Source organism: Amphibalanus amphitrite, unplaced genomic scaffold (assembly GCF_019059575.1).
Source record: "Amphibalanus amphitrite isolate SeventyFive unplaced genomic scaffold, NRLGWU_Aamphi_draft 000027F_arrow, whole genome shotgun sequence".
Taxonomy (NCBI): domain Eukaryota; kingdom Metazoa; phylum Arthropoda; class Thecostraca; order Balanomorpha; family Balanidae; genus Amphibalanus; species Amphibalanus amphitrite.
Window position 1 is genome coordinate 295,888 of NW_024881523.1, and position 13,780 is coordinate 309,667.

The 13,780-nt window shown below is 54.2% G+C and overlaps 2 protein-coding genes across 2 annotated transcripts in view; one reads left to right on the top strand and one right to left on the bottom strand.

Moving 5' to 3' along the window:
• On the bottom strand, positions 1-12,350 carry LOC122364107 (etoposide-induced protein 2.4-like). Its single transcript, XM_043334185.1, has 8 exons — positions 12,066-12,350; positions 11,532-11,695; positions 10,298-10,450; positions 2,901-3,009; positions 2,484-2,603; positions 1,850-2,076; positions 1,464-1,538; positions 1-551 (listed from the first exon to the last, which is right to left on the bottom strand). The coding sequence occupies exons 1-8, from the start codon at positions 12,078-12,080 to the stop codon at positions 434-436; spliced, it is 981 nt and encodes a 326-aa protein (XP_043190120.1). The 5' UTR covers positions 12,081-12,350; the 3' UTR covers positions 1-433.
• Positions 10,414-13,780, top strand: part of LOC122364111 (probable methylthioribulose-1-phosphate dehydratase) — a 24,907-nt gene continuing 21,540 nt past the window's right edge. The window contains exon 1 of the mRNA XM_043334207.1: positions 10,414-10,478. The gene's annotated coding sequence lies outside the window, so the exon portion shown is untranslated. The remainder of the gene's footprint in view (positions 10,479-13,780) is intronic.

Here is a 13,780-nt window from a genome sequence, read left to right on the forward strand (position 1 = left end):
TCAGATTGGGTTTCTTATAAGAAACTGTATTTATGCCGGCACATCGTTGAAAGAGTACACATTGCACATAGATCCTGCTGTTTCCAGCTGAGCGGAGGGCCCCTCCACTAATACACGTCGCAATCACGTCTGTCAAGCCCTGTCAGCCATCGACCTCACCCTAAAGGCCCCCTCAGCGCCCAATCGAGGGTGAACGGTACTGTCATGGCTGAGGCGTGCCCACCGACCCTAACAGGGCTGCCCACCGCTTAAAAACCGCTCACCAGAGGTTTCTCACCGGGCTGGCCAATGCTTACCAGCCTGCTCACTAAGCAGCTCACTGGCTGCTCACCAGCAGATCACGGGATCGACAGCTTCTCACCAGCTGAATCACAGGGCTCATCAGCCTGCTCACGGGATCGACAGTCTCTCACCAGTCTGCTCACCAGGCGACTCACCGGACCGGTCGGCGCTCACCGGGCCGGGAACCGCTCGCAGGGACGCTCACCGTGCGTCGGAACAGCGCGTTCGATACCATAATTACCGGAGTGAAGAGTTGCAGACGGGTGGCGCTGAAAAGGACCAACAGACGGTCAGTGCGCGGCCTGACGCAGCTTCTACGTGGGTTGAACGCGGTTTTCTGAGGACAACTGCCTATGCTAACGCCCTCTCAAACGCAGTTCACACATGACCGTCACTCTGTCGGTGTCGGGCCCGTCACCGTCGACCTGACGGCCTGCAGCCCGTCAAACGAAAGTTGAGATTTGGTAGCTCCCATTGGCTGCCATATGCTGTGACAGAAATGGCGCACCATTTTCGAGATTGAGGCAGATGGGGGAAGGGGATGGTAGAGGGAGAAGAGGCCGAGAGGTTAAAATATTATTTGAATTACAGAAATAAATTACCACGCATTTACATTTTTATGTGAAATAATGATGCAATTTTATTTAAATGAAAGACACATCGGTTCGTCGATTTAAATCAGGGATCGAATCTCAAGATATCGTGCCGTAATAAATACTTTCATCTCAACAAATGGATGGAAAATGGTATAAATGATCCTAAAAATGCAATTAAGCTCCATGCTGCATGATAACGTTACTTTTCCTCTTCCTCCAGCACGCAGACATTCAAACCGACGGGCCCGTCACCGTCAAAAGTTGAACATTGCTGAACTTTCCAAAGCGACGGCCGTCAGGTCCGGCGCCGGCGCAGTCAGCTGTTGCCGGCCGTCGAACGCCGCCGGTTCACACATGCCCGTCGACCTGACGGCCGTCGCTCCGTCAGTTTCGGCCGTTTTGACGGTGTGGGTTACTACCGCCATCTATCACTGGGTGCAGTCCTACGAGTACTACGTCAAGTCGGCTTCTTTTGCTGAGGAGGCCTATACGATGTTTGCTTACAAATCAAATTTGCATAAGTGCTTGCTCATCACATAGGCAAACGCGTCTTCTCTAGAGCTATATATCGGAGCATTTACTCACCAAAGGCCGACGACGGGCTCCGCTTCGTTGCCACTCAGAATAAACACCGGGAACACCAGCGAGAACAGACAACCGCTGCCGGCACAAAAACGGCGTCAGTGCTGCAAAACACGAGCTAGTGGTATACAGACAAATTATACAGACGTCCGTATCCCTTAGTCACACCCTAAACATTATAGTACCTATGCCGCAGCCATAACCATTATAACGGGCCATTAGAGGACCGCAACCACACACACCCATTATAGGGGCGTAACTCATAGGTCACACAGTCACAGTTACTCACAACACATGTGGCTTTGGCTTGTAAAAGAGGATCAACCCACACCAGCGTAGCGCTGCTTCTCACTTCATGATGCAGGAGGGTATCATGAGCTCCAACTCACTTCATGATGTAAGAGGGGAAGATCTGTGTCAGCAGCGCCAGCGGCAGGCCGAAGCCAAGGAAGTACGGCCACTCGGTCTCGATGAACGCCAGCCGCTTGTGCAGCTCCCAGCCCATGTTGAACCACTTGTACTCGAACGAGTAGAGCGCGTACAGGAGGCACATGTGCAGCAGACAGACGGCGTCACCCAGGCCGTAGATGGGCAGCACCAGACTGGCCAGCATTCCCTGTCGACACATGAATATGCCAGCGTACAGAACAGAGGTTTGAAGAGTCGTAGTCCAGTATTGGTCCTGGCCAGGTTCCTCCCTCGGTCTCTGTCTTCACCTCGGTCTGTGTTGATCAGGTCTAGGTCTGTCAGGTTTCTGTCTCATCTATAACCTTATTCCGTCAGTTATCGACAAATACATTTATCAACTGCTATGGTCCGCAAGAGAAGCACGGCCTGTGAAATAGACGCACACTGCTATTCGAACCACGATCTCTTAGTTTAAGTCAAGACCACAGCAATTTTGCATTTAACGTTTACCAAAATAAGTCCACAGATGTGCGGGCAGCAGAAATATAAGCCACATGACCGATATTTATTGCCAACTGAAACACAGCCAGTGCCACAGAGAGCGTGCTCACTCACCTGAATTAGAAACAGTGCCTGGGCGAAGATGCTGAACAGCGTGTCGGCCACCAGGATGCTGACGCTAAGCTGGGACGAGGCGCGGCCCTGACTGCTGCGGTAGGCAGTGTCGGCAATGTCCTGGCGCGGGGCACAGATAGTCAGACACAGACAGGACTGGTCGGTCAGGAACGGGCACGCAGACACTCACAGACACTCCACGACACTCGTGTTAGGACAGACAGTCAGTAGTCTGATGCGGTCGTATCGTACCTAATGTTCGGATGAAATCATCCCAAATCATAGGTCACCGTTCAAAGGTTTCAACAAGGAGATACTGATAAGAACACGATGTAAATATGACGGAAAAAGCCAGCGCAAGCTAGTGCAAAACGCTCGTAATACGCTGAATTATTATCGAAGGAAAAACGTACCCACCTGAAACCATATGCAGTTGATAATCTTGCTAATACCAAAAATCGGCAGCACCCACAGTGCCGAAAAGGTGTAGGTCAAAATCAGATTCAAAATCATCCATACTGACCACCTGAAAAGAAAATGGGAACTGTGTCATAAATCGCCTTTTAAAAATTCATACACATTTGGCGTGTTCTCGGGCTCCACACACACACAGGGCTCCTTTCACAGTCTATTCCAGACCCCAACTGCCCGCCCCGGACCAGCGAGCACCCGCCAGGTCGGGGTTCGGCCAATCACAACGCACCTGATCCACACGGCCAATCACACACTGCCACACACTGTCCACGTCATGTCACCCCACTCAGGCCGCTGCGCCACTATGGAGGTGCAAACACACCACACCATTCCATTCCTCCAACTCACAACTCACAACACTACCCCCTTCCATTTAAGGTTGTCGTCCCGACAACCAACGAACAGCAAATATCGTGAAACCACAATAGCCTAAATGAGCAATCGACACACGACAATGAGCGCACGATACGCTGGTACTAACACCATCCTAAACCTGGTACTAACAGAAAGGAAAAAAAAACTGAGCAAACACCGCGGTTCTAATATGTAACGACGTTTCCAAAACGCTCGGGCGGTCGGCGCACTCGTCCCGAACGCCGTAATGACTGTTTGTCCTGCAGACCGCCGCCATTTAACAGCGATGCACCCCGTCTCATTGGAGTTTTAACAAAGCAAGTTTGGCTGTGGTCCCCGGTGTCAGCCCTGTCATCCGGTGGTATATGGGTGAAGTTTTCCGTGCGCGCCGCGGAATCTCCCGACCCCGCCCGCCACTCGGGGCGCGGTGGGTTGAACGGTCCCGTGGGAGGAACTGGCGGACGTGGGGATGGCGCACGCCGTGAACGTCCACGGCGCGCCGTGGAATCTCCCAACACCGCCCACCACTCGGGGCGCGGTGGGTTGAGCGGTCCCGCGGGCGGAACTGGTGGACGTGGGGACGGCCGCCCGCGGGCGGGGTGAGAACCACTCTCGAGACTGACGTTCCCCCGCTCCCCAACCCCCAGGGAGTGTCGTCTAGCAGCGCCCGGGAGCCGACCAGGGCGCACCTCAGGCACGGAAGTGCACGGCTTGAGGCGATTGTGATGGATCACACTCTGCTTGGATCCACCTTCTCGTTGTACCCGATACGTCCAACTGCGAAGCTTTTCGACAATTTTATATGGACCTTCCCATGCGTGTGCCAACTTTCGACTCTCGCCCTTCTTTAACCCGTCGCGGCGCACCCAAACACGGTCGCCCACTGTGTACACGTGCTCCAGGATATGTGTGTCGTGAGTCGATTTGCTCGCCTGATGGGCAGCGACGCTCGCGTTAAAAATCATGGCATCAGTGGCCTCTAGTGTTTGTTGCAGGCCACACACGTATGCAAGAAGGTCCGCCGGGACGGCAGGACCCGTGTCAGTTTGAGCTCGTGCTCCCCCATACACTGCGTCAATTGGTAGCGTGGGCGGCCTCCCGAACACACACTCATACGGAGAGAGACCAGTGGATCTGTTGATGTTGCTATTGCAGGCCAACACTGCCGCCGAAAGATACTCAGACCAGTGCTTGGGATTATCAGCGCTCAGCTTAGCGACAGCGTCGATAAGAAATTTGTGACCACGCTCGGCGTAAGCATTACCCTGTGGGTGGTAAGGCGTTGTTGTCGACTGACGTATACCCAACGAGCTACAAAACAATTTCATGACATTCCCAGTCAAATTTCTGCCCAGATCACTATGGATGCATTTCGGAATGCCAAAAACACTAATGACGTGGTCCATTAGTGCTCTGACAACCGTCTCCGCTTCCTGATCACGAATTGGAATAGCCCACAGGAATCTGGTGAATGCATCAGTGCAGGTCAATAAATATCGGAAACCCTCACGATGTGTCGCCGGCAGCCCACATACGAGATCAATATCAAGTCTGTCAAGAAATGCTGACACCTGAAGCGAACCCAAAGGGGCCCGCGGTGTCGGCTGAGGATTCCGTCGTCGTTCACAGACTGCACATTCTTTGCAGTAGTCCTTCACGTCCTGTTGGAGCCCCGGCCAGTGGAAACGCTCCCTGACCATGCTCTCCAGCCTGGCAACACCCTGATGGCCTCCTCCGAAGCCAGCATGCAGTGTGTGCAGGACCTCCTTCCTCAAGTGATGAGGCAAAACAATCTGCAAGCAGACAGGAGCAGCTCGGTGTGGCTGTATCCGCTTATACAGCACCTTATGCTCGCCTTCCCCGAGCACCAATGACCTCCAATCGCGTAACAAACGGCGAGCGCAGTCAGTTTTCAAATTTTTCGCCAGAGGACGGATTTTACTCTCTTTCCAAGCTTTGATCTCCCGTATGCCCTCGTCGCGGTCCTGCTCGCGGCTGATGTCCGGCAGTGACATTTTAGAAACGGAGCAGATCGAGGGGTCAGATGGCTGCACGGCTCCCACGGCACGGACCGTCGCCGGCTCGGTAGATTCCCCCGTCTCCGAGGGTACCAGACCGGTGCTGCCAGCTGCCTCAACATTTGTCTCAGTCACCGGCCGCCCCTCTTCCCCCTCCGAGGAGACGGGGATACAAACCCATTTAAATGCCACCTCGCCACCCGGCTCAGGCGGGTGGGGGTAGCGCGACAGTGCATCTGCATTGCCATGGGAGGTTCCCTTTCTGTGAATGACGCGGAAATCGAGCTCAGATAGCTGTAGCAGCCATCGGGCCATCTGGCCCTCGGGATTTCGAAATCCGAACAGCCACCGAAGGGCGGAATGATCGGTGCGCAGAACAAACTGCCGACCGACCAAGAAGTGTCGAAAGTGCTGTGTGGCCCATACTACCGCCAGAAGTTCCCGCTTTGTTGCCGAATACTGCCGCTCTGATTTTGTCAGTGCCCGGCTGGCGTAGGCGATCACTTTATCCTCCTGCAGGAGGCATGCTCCCAGGCCTGTTCCACTCGCGTCTGTATCACAGACGAACGGAGCGGCTCCAGCCTCCAGCCGGGGATGGGCCAGGACTGGTGGCGACACCATTTTGGCCTTCATCGTTTGGAACGCTGCCTCTGTCTCCGGTGTCCACCGGAAAGGGACCCTTTTCTCGGTCAGTCTCGTGAGCGGCTTGGTGAGGGAAGCAAAATCCTGAATATACTTCCGCAGGTACGAGCATAGCCCAAGGAATGCCCTGACCTCTGTCACAGACGACGGTGTCGGCCAGTCTTTGATCAACTGCGTTTTGGCCGGGTCACAAGAAATACCATCGGGTGTGATAATGTACCCCAGAAACTTAACCTGTTTTTGACACAGCCGAAGCTTGTTCAGCGTCACAGTAAAACCAGCTGCCTGAAGGTGAGTCAACACCTGACGCAAATTTGCGTGCATCTCCGACAAATCTTTTGCCAGAACCAGTATGTCGTCAAAATATTGAATGTACACTCGCGGAGAGATGCCAGACAGTGCCATCGCTAGCGCTCTGTTGAAGGTGTGGGGAATCCCCACTAAACCGAACGGTGCCGATGTGTAACGATGCAAGCCGAGCTCAGTGGTAATTGTTGTTTTGTCCCTGTCAGATTCCTTGATAGGAATTTGATGGTAGGCCTGATTCAGATCAACGGTTGTGAACCAATTCACCCCCGAGAGACGATTCAAGCAATCGTCGATACGGGGAATGACCTGCACGGAGGGGACAGTCACTGAGTTTAGTTTTCGAAAATCACCGCATATACGAATGTCCCCGTTCGACTTTTTGACCAGTACCAAGGGGCTGGCCCACTGGGACTCACTGACGGGCTCCAAAATTCCTTGGCTCACCAAGCTGTCGATCTGAGTCTGAACACTCGTTTTTAGATGAACTGGTGTTCGCCTGTAGGGCTGAGACACCGGCCGGGCTGAGCCCGTCGGAATGCTGTGTTCCACAAGGTCAGTTCTACCCAGCCCTGTGAACACTCCCGAAAATTCCATGAGCAAATGTTTGAACTTATCTTTCTCAGGCTGTGGCAGGTGCGCGACCACTGTGTCAAAATCAAGTTCTCCCTCTTCAGTGGCGTCCCCGAGAGGGAGAACGGTCTGCTCATCAACTGTGTGTGCGTTGGCAATGTGAGTGCCTTTGTAAAGATGCACGTCTCTTTCACTGGTGTTGGATAATCGCATCGGTACTGAGCAGTCAGGGCCGATGCGAACCGCCAGTCGCGCAACTAGGAGGGGACTGCGCTCCAGAAATCTGTCCTCCCCCTCCAGGAGCGCCGAGGCGGACTCAAAGGTTGCATCGGTCGGGGGACACATTTCTCCCATACAAATCACCTCCGTTCCCGCGCGCACCACCACCGGGTCTTTAACCACCACCCTTGCCGCCTGTACCCGGGGTCCGTGTGGGACACGTGACAATGGTAGTGCATATTCACCCACCCTCAGCAACCCCTGTCCCAAGTCCAAGCAGGCCTCGATTTCAGTCAAGTATTTAGCACCCAGCAAACATTGATCAAACAGCTTTCCCGACACATAGCAATCCACCTTACGAACACAGTCCCCAAGTGTGATTGTCACAGACGTCTTACCGATAATGTGAACGCAAGCCTCCCCATCAGCCAGGCTGATTTTCTTATCCAGCGGTCGGAGACGCGCTCCCGGTGCCAAGCAGTCCTGTCGAATGATGACCTCGTCGGCACCGCTGTCCACCAGGGCGCAGACGGGGCGGCCATCGATGAGGACCTGCGCGAACCGGCCACCCGGCTGAGGACCGCCGGTCACCACGCCGCGTGCCAGCAGCGACTGCTCTTCATCCGACAGAAGTGGCGGCGGCTGCGGCGGCGACGAGCCAGGCTGCGGCGGCGACGGCGAGCCAGGCCGCGGTGGCAGTGAGGCAGGCGGCGGCGGCGACGAGCCAGGCCGTGGCGGCGGCGACGGCGGCGAGCCAGGCCGCGGCGGCAGCGAGGCAGGCGGCGGCGGCGACGAGCCAGGCCGTGGCGGCGGTGACGGCGGCGAGCCAGGCCGCGGCAGCAGCGAGCCAGGCGGCGGCGGCGGCGGCAACGAGCCAGGCCGCGGCGGCGGCGACGGCGGCGAGCCAGGCGGCGGCGACGGCGAGCCAGGCCGCGGCGACAGCGAGGCAGGCGGCGGCGGCGGCGAGCCAGGCGGCGGCGACGGCGAGCCAGGCGGCGGCGACGGCGAGCCAGGCCGCGGCGACGGCGAGCCAGGCCGCGGCGACAGCGAGGTAGGCGGCGGCGGCGGCGGCAACGAGCCGGGCCGCGGCGGCAGCGACGGCGGCGAGCCAGGCAGCGGCGGCGGAGAGCCAGGCGGCGGCGACGGCGAGCCAGGCCGCGGCGGCGGTGACGGCGGCGAGTCAGGCCGCGGCAGCAGCGAGCCAGGCGGCGGCGGCGGCGGCGGCAACGAGCCAGGCCGCGGCGGCGGCGACGGCGGCGAGCCAGGCCGCGGCGGCGGTGACGGCGGCGAGTCAGGCCGCGGCAGAAGCGAGCCAGGCGGCGGCGGCGGCGGCGGCGGCGACGGCGGCGAGCCAGGCCGCGGCGACAGCGAGGCAGGCGGCGGCGGCGGCGAGCCAGGCGGCGGCGACGGCGAGCCAGGCCGCGGCGACAGCGAGGCAGGCGGCGGCGGCAACGAGCCGGGCCGCGGCGGCAGCCACGAGCCAGGCCGCGACGGCAGCGGCAAGACAGGCTGCGTTGATGGGCCAGGCAGATTCGGCGAGCCCAGCTGCAGCGGCGGTGGCGACGACGGCGGCGAGCCGGGCAGAGACGGCCAGCCAGACTGCGACGGCAGCGGCAAGACAGGCTGCGTTGATGGGCCAGGCAGATTCGACGAGCCCAGCCGCAGCGGCGGTGGCGGCGGCGAGGCAGGCGGCGGCGGCGGCGGCGGCAACGAGCCAGACCGCGGCGGCGGCGACGGCGGCGAGCCAGGCGGCGGCGGCAGCAAGCCAGGCCGCGGCGGCAGCAAGCCAGGCCGCGGCGGCGGCGGCGGCAACGGGCCAGGCTGCGGCGGTGGCGGCCACAGCGGCGGCGGGCCGGGCCGAGGTGGTCGCGAGCCAGGCGGTACCTCCAGCACCGCTCGCCTGACTTCTCCTGATCCTTGACTCAGGCAAGGGGCTGACTCGATGCGCCGGTCGACCGGGCGGCCCCACCGCTCGTCGACCGGCCTCCGTTTCCCGAACTGCGGCACACAACTCCAAGGTGTCCGCGTCGGCCGCAGCGCCCGCAGACGTCACCCCGGAACAAACACTCCCGTCTCCAGTGACCGGTCTGGCCACAGACGAAGCAAGCCGAACGGTCCCGTTCCGGGTCAGCTCGCCCGGGACCATCTGCGGTTGTGACGGGCACGCGATGAACAGAAGCCACCGCGGAGCCGTAAAGATGATCAGCGCGTTCTAACGCCTCAACCACGCGGATGGCCTCATCTAGCGTGGCACAGCCCTCTCGGGTTATTTCTCTGCCGTATTCTGCCGGCAGCGCTCGCTGCAGCTGGAGAAGCGTCACACTAGAGCGGCCCTCCTCGCTCAAATGCGGATATGCATGGCGCACTCCAGCCCTGACTCTCAACAAGTAATCTTGGATGTTGCCACGGTATTGTTCCGCGTCAATAGACCTGGCCGCGGATAGCTGATCAGGTGTTCCGCCTAAAACCTTCTTGGCTGTGATATCAACTTCCTCCAGAGTCTCAAAATGTGTCTGACGAAGAGCTTCTTTTACGTTTCCTTCCACAAAGAAACGAATGAAACTAACCTTTTTCTCGGTCGTCCATTTTTTTAGCTCCCCGAACAGTTTGAAGTCGTCAAACCAGTTTTCCCATTCTTGATACGACGTACCAGTAAACTTGTCGAGAGAAATATCTCCAGACATCTTGTGTGAGCCTGTGAGTGCACACCGCTGCCACCACTTTGGCGTGTTCTCGGGCTCCACACACACACAGGGCTCCTTTCACAGTCTATTCCAGACCCCAACTGCCCGCCCCGGACCAGCGAGCACCCGCCAGGTCGGGGTTCGGCCAATCACAACGCACCTGATCCACACGGCCAATCACACACTGCCACACACTGTCCACGTCATGTCACCCCACTCAGGCCGCTGCGCCACTATGGAGGTGCAAACACACCACACCATTCCATTCCTCCAACTCACAACTCACAACACACACTTGACAAACCCTTCAAGATTCCACAGCGAGCATGATGTCAGCATTATGCCAATTGAACACATTTCACTTCTGTGATAAATTGAAAATCCTATGCTCGGCGTTCACGAGCTTATCACCCGTCAGTAGCAGTAGAACCTGATATGCAGTAAGTACCACCTGCACCAGAGTTCTGGGAGCTGGGTGCAGCCCACCGCATGCCCTGACCCCTGGGATCCCCGGCCCTCACCTCTGACGCGTCCAAACGCTCACCTGTCTGAGGAGAGGGCGCCGGCGCCGAACGCCAGCCGCACGCCCAGCCGCAGAGCGGGCAGCACGGCATACTCGAACAGCAGCAGGCTGAGCAGCAGCACACCGCCATTCAGAGCGCAGCACTCGAGCAGCCGCTGGCGCAGCGACGGCTCCCTGTCGGCGCCGGGAGGGGGAGTATACGGTGAGATGGGAGCTCACAGGCACCAAACAACGCACCATGACACTAACCAGGGAGCACTCTGGAAGTGCTATGTGCCAACTCATAAAAGATATATTGTTTTCATGCAACAAAGTAACTCTTGAGTTTCACAACGATGGTTTCATATTCATAGTGTTTAATAGTTGTTAAATGGTATTAATTATCATAATACCTCATAAACTGAATGAGAAGTAATGGAAACCAAGCCTACCCTTCACGAAATTAGGCAAACAAGCATTATGGTGAAAAACAAAACTTATGTAGTGAACTAGCAAAATATGAGACAGTAGCCCAAACAAGGTAGGTAAAGTAGTTTTCAATGAGGTAGGTATTTTGTTTCTATATCATCTATCAGCCCCAGCCCCAATCCCATTCAATTCACTACCTATATTAAGCATTCTTAGCTCCCACTATATAACACAATGATAAAGAAAATCATCAGTATTTGTTCAAAGTTACATGGCAAAATAGCATATGTAGGTATGCACTTCAAATAAAGAGGTTGTTAAGTCAAGAGCTGCAAATTCTTACACAATAAAAAGATCTAGGAGTCTAAAACAAATGTAAATTGTTTTGTTTATAACTGAGATTTGATTGTTGTGGAATCATTTGTGGGTATTGAGGAAGATAAGGTATTTTAATTAGCTTTTTTTCTGATTTTTCTATCAGTTTCTTTTTGAAAAGCACAGTTTATCTCTAAGTTGACATTGTCTCCTGTGTCATAAATCATCTACTGTACACTGTAGAGCCCACAAAGAGCTGATTCCCTTACAGAAATGTTCATGTGGCTGCTCAAATATGGCTCTTCTTCAATCACCTGACACCTCTGATGTTTTTAGAATTAGCTAAGAGAACAGACCCTAATGCCAACAGACTGCAAAAGCTGATGTGTAGGTACCTACATTTAATCATATCACAACTACAGGGTACCAAAATACCTATCTACCACTTGTTATAAATCAAACCACTAAATTGCCAATAGGTAAATACTGCAACTTAACCAAGCCATATATAAGTCCTAATAGCTGTACTTACTTTTCTTGACTTCGCTTAGCTGGCCTATGTCTTGAATGGTGTTTGGCTTGCTCTGAATGCTTCACAGGGTGAGCTACTTCACTGGCCTTGTCATCCAGAGTAAAAATCAGAAGAAAGCCTCTCACACTGTCATAAATACCCCTCCAAATCCCATATAGAATATTCTGAAACAGAAACACATAGAAACACATGTTAAAATGCACCAATCAATTTGTCAACATATCACAAAATTCATCACATTTCAACTAACGTTCATTTCAGAACATCTTCATCACGGCATAGGCACATACCCAACTAAAGTGATTAGTAATAAATTCAGCATTAGAGGATTGTGCTGATATGGGTTACAATGGCGCAGTAAATCCACCACCACCCTAGCATTGACCTTAACCTTCACTGTCTGTTTCAGCTCCAAAGCCAGGCTGGTATTGAATTGGGGGAGCTTGTGCTAGGATAGCTAAAATAAAGCATAATTCCCCACTGCTGAACAAATAACATCAATTTTGAGGAGTACAAAAATAAAAGGTCATTTACCTGTAATGCACCCATATTCTGTGTGGAGAAGCATTCAAACAACACTCACATAATAGGCAAAATGCAATGATCAAATCTCAGTGACATAAGGGGACTGAAAACAAGTCCAATTCAAATTGCTATGGCCAGAGACAGCCACTTTCAGATTGGAACAGCAGTCTGTTGGACTGATCTACATTTTCTGAAAAGTGAGAACAATCTGTTTCAAATCGTTCCTGGTACAAGAAGTTAGTTACGAAAGTGAGCAAAATCACACTCAGCCTTTCACTCCCTTTGTGTGGCTTGTGTGGCCTTTGCCAAGGATTTTTTACATCTCGTTCGTGTTCGACCATCAGTTTAAAAAGCACTTGAGAGTCAACAAGGGGAAAATATGCATTTGATTGGTGCTAATAGCGAACGCAAGGCAAAGTGATTGGCGAAATTTTAAGGCAGCAAACAACTGCAATGCTTTTGAACAAAAGCTAAAATACTTTTTGAAACTATTGCGCCATTTATGTAAAATACATCTATGCCATATTATTTATATCCCAACAAAATCACAAACACTACAATGTTTCCAAAGCGCCTCCAGGGCAATAGGTTCCGTTCCATCAAGATTCCTTTCCTACATTCACGCATGAAGAGTTTCTATCTGAACTATGCATAAAACTTATCCCAGCTGCTGATTGTAGCTATTAGCTAAGTTGGGCATTCGGCGGAGAGTGAATGTCGGAAGTGTGAATCGGAATGAATTCATCTTTGGACTTTGCTCCAGTGAGAGGAAGTGTTTTGTTGAGTTCAAGCTCTCCCGTTTTTTCGTGTGTATATACAGCACGCAGACGCGAACAAAAAACGTTTACGGAACAAAAAATTTCACACGGCATAGCGGCAAAGGATCCCTTTACCTGACTAGGATCCCTTTGCCTGACTAGGATCCGATAGGCTTGGGATTTCCAGGCCATTTTAGGCCACTCAGGATCAGTGTGGGCTCTCAGAAGTCTGCTTAGGATCCCGGAGATCGGCGTGGGTCACCCCAAACAGTTACGTGTATGTGGAGTGTGGGACTTTAGGGCTTTCCGAGCCCAAGGTGCAGGGCCCTCAGAAGCCAGTGTGGGCGGCGGGCGCTAAGAGACCATGGGCCCAGGGAGAGCCTGGAGCCCTCAGATAACAGTGTAAGCCCTCGAGGTCTGCGTCGAATCCCTAAGGACCCTACGTAGGGACATAAGAAACGTGTGTTGGGACCCTCAGAGGCACACGTGAGTCGTGACCCCTTAGATGCCGGCTTGGGGTCAGTAAAATCTGACACCTCAAAAGTTCGGCTGAGATATCAGAGGCCAGTTAATTAAGCTAACGTTAGTTAAGTTAATGTTCTCAAAAATTTTCGAAGGCAGCCTCAAATAGCCGTGTGGCCCTTCACAGGTATGTATAAGGCAGAGCTGGGCATTGCGCAACCTATGTCCACAACGATCCGCAACTTCGCAACTTGCGGACTACCAGTACCCTCTTGGTAGCGGAGCTACGGATTGGCTACCGAGCCCAAAAAAACTTGCGAAATTGCGAGTTGCGGAGGCGAAAAAGCAACCGCTACCGGGGCCATCACCGAGATACAGGATCGAAGCGAGATATAGGTTTCAAGGCAAGTTCATTGTGCTAATCTCGTCAAGACTAAATAATTGATGTGCAACATGACCTTTGTGGATCAGATCGTGACCTTGACCTGAGGTCAAACTTTCAAT

Excerpts from the sequence above, each read along its gene's own strand:
- LOC122364107 (XM_043334185.1), bottom strand. Across the intron at positions 3,010-10,297 it reads GGCGCCCTCTCCTCAGACAG|GTGGTCAGTATGGATGATTT; the intron begins GTGAGCGTTTGG and ends TTTTCTTTTCAG. Across the intron at positions 2,077-2,483 it reads AGGCACTGTTTCTAATTCAG|GGAATGCTGGCCAGTCTGGT; the intron begins GTGAGTGAGCAC and ends ATGTGTCGACAG.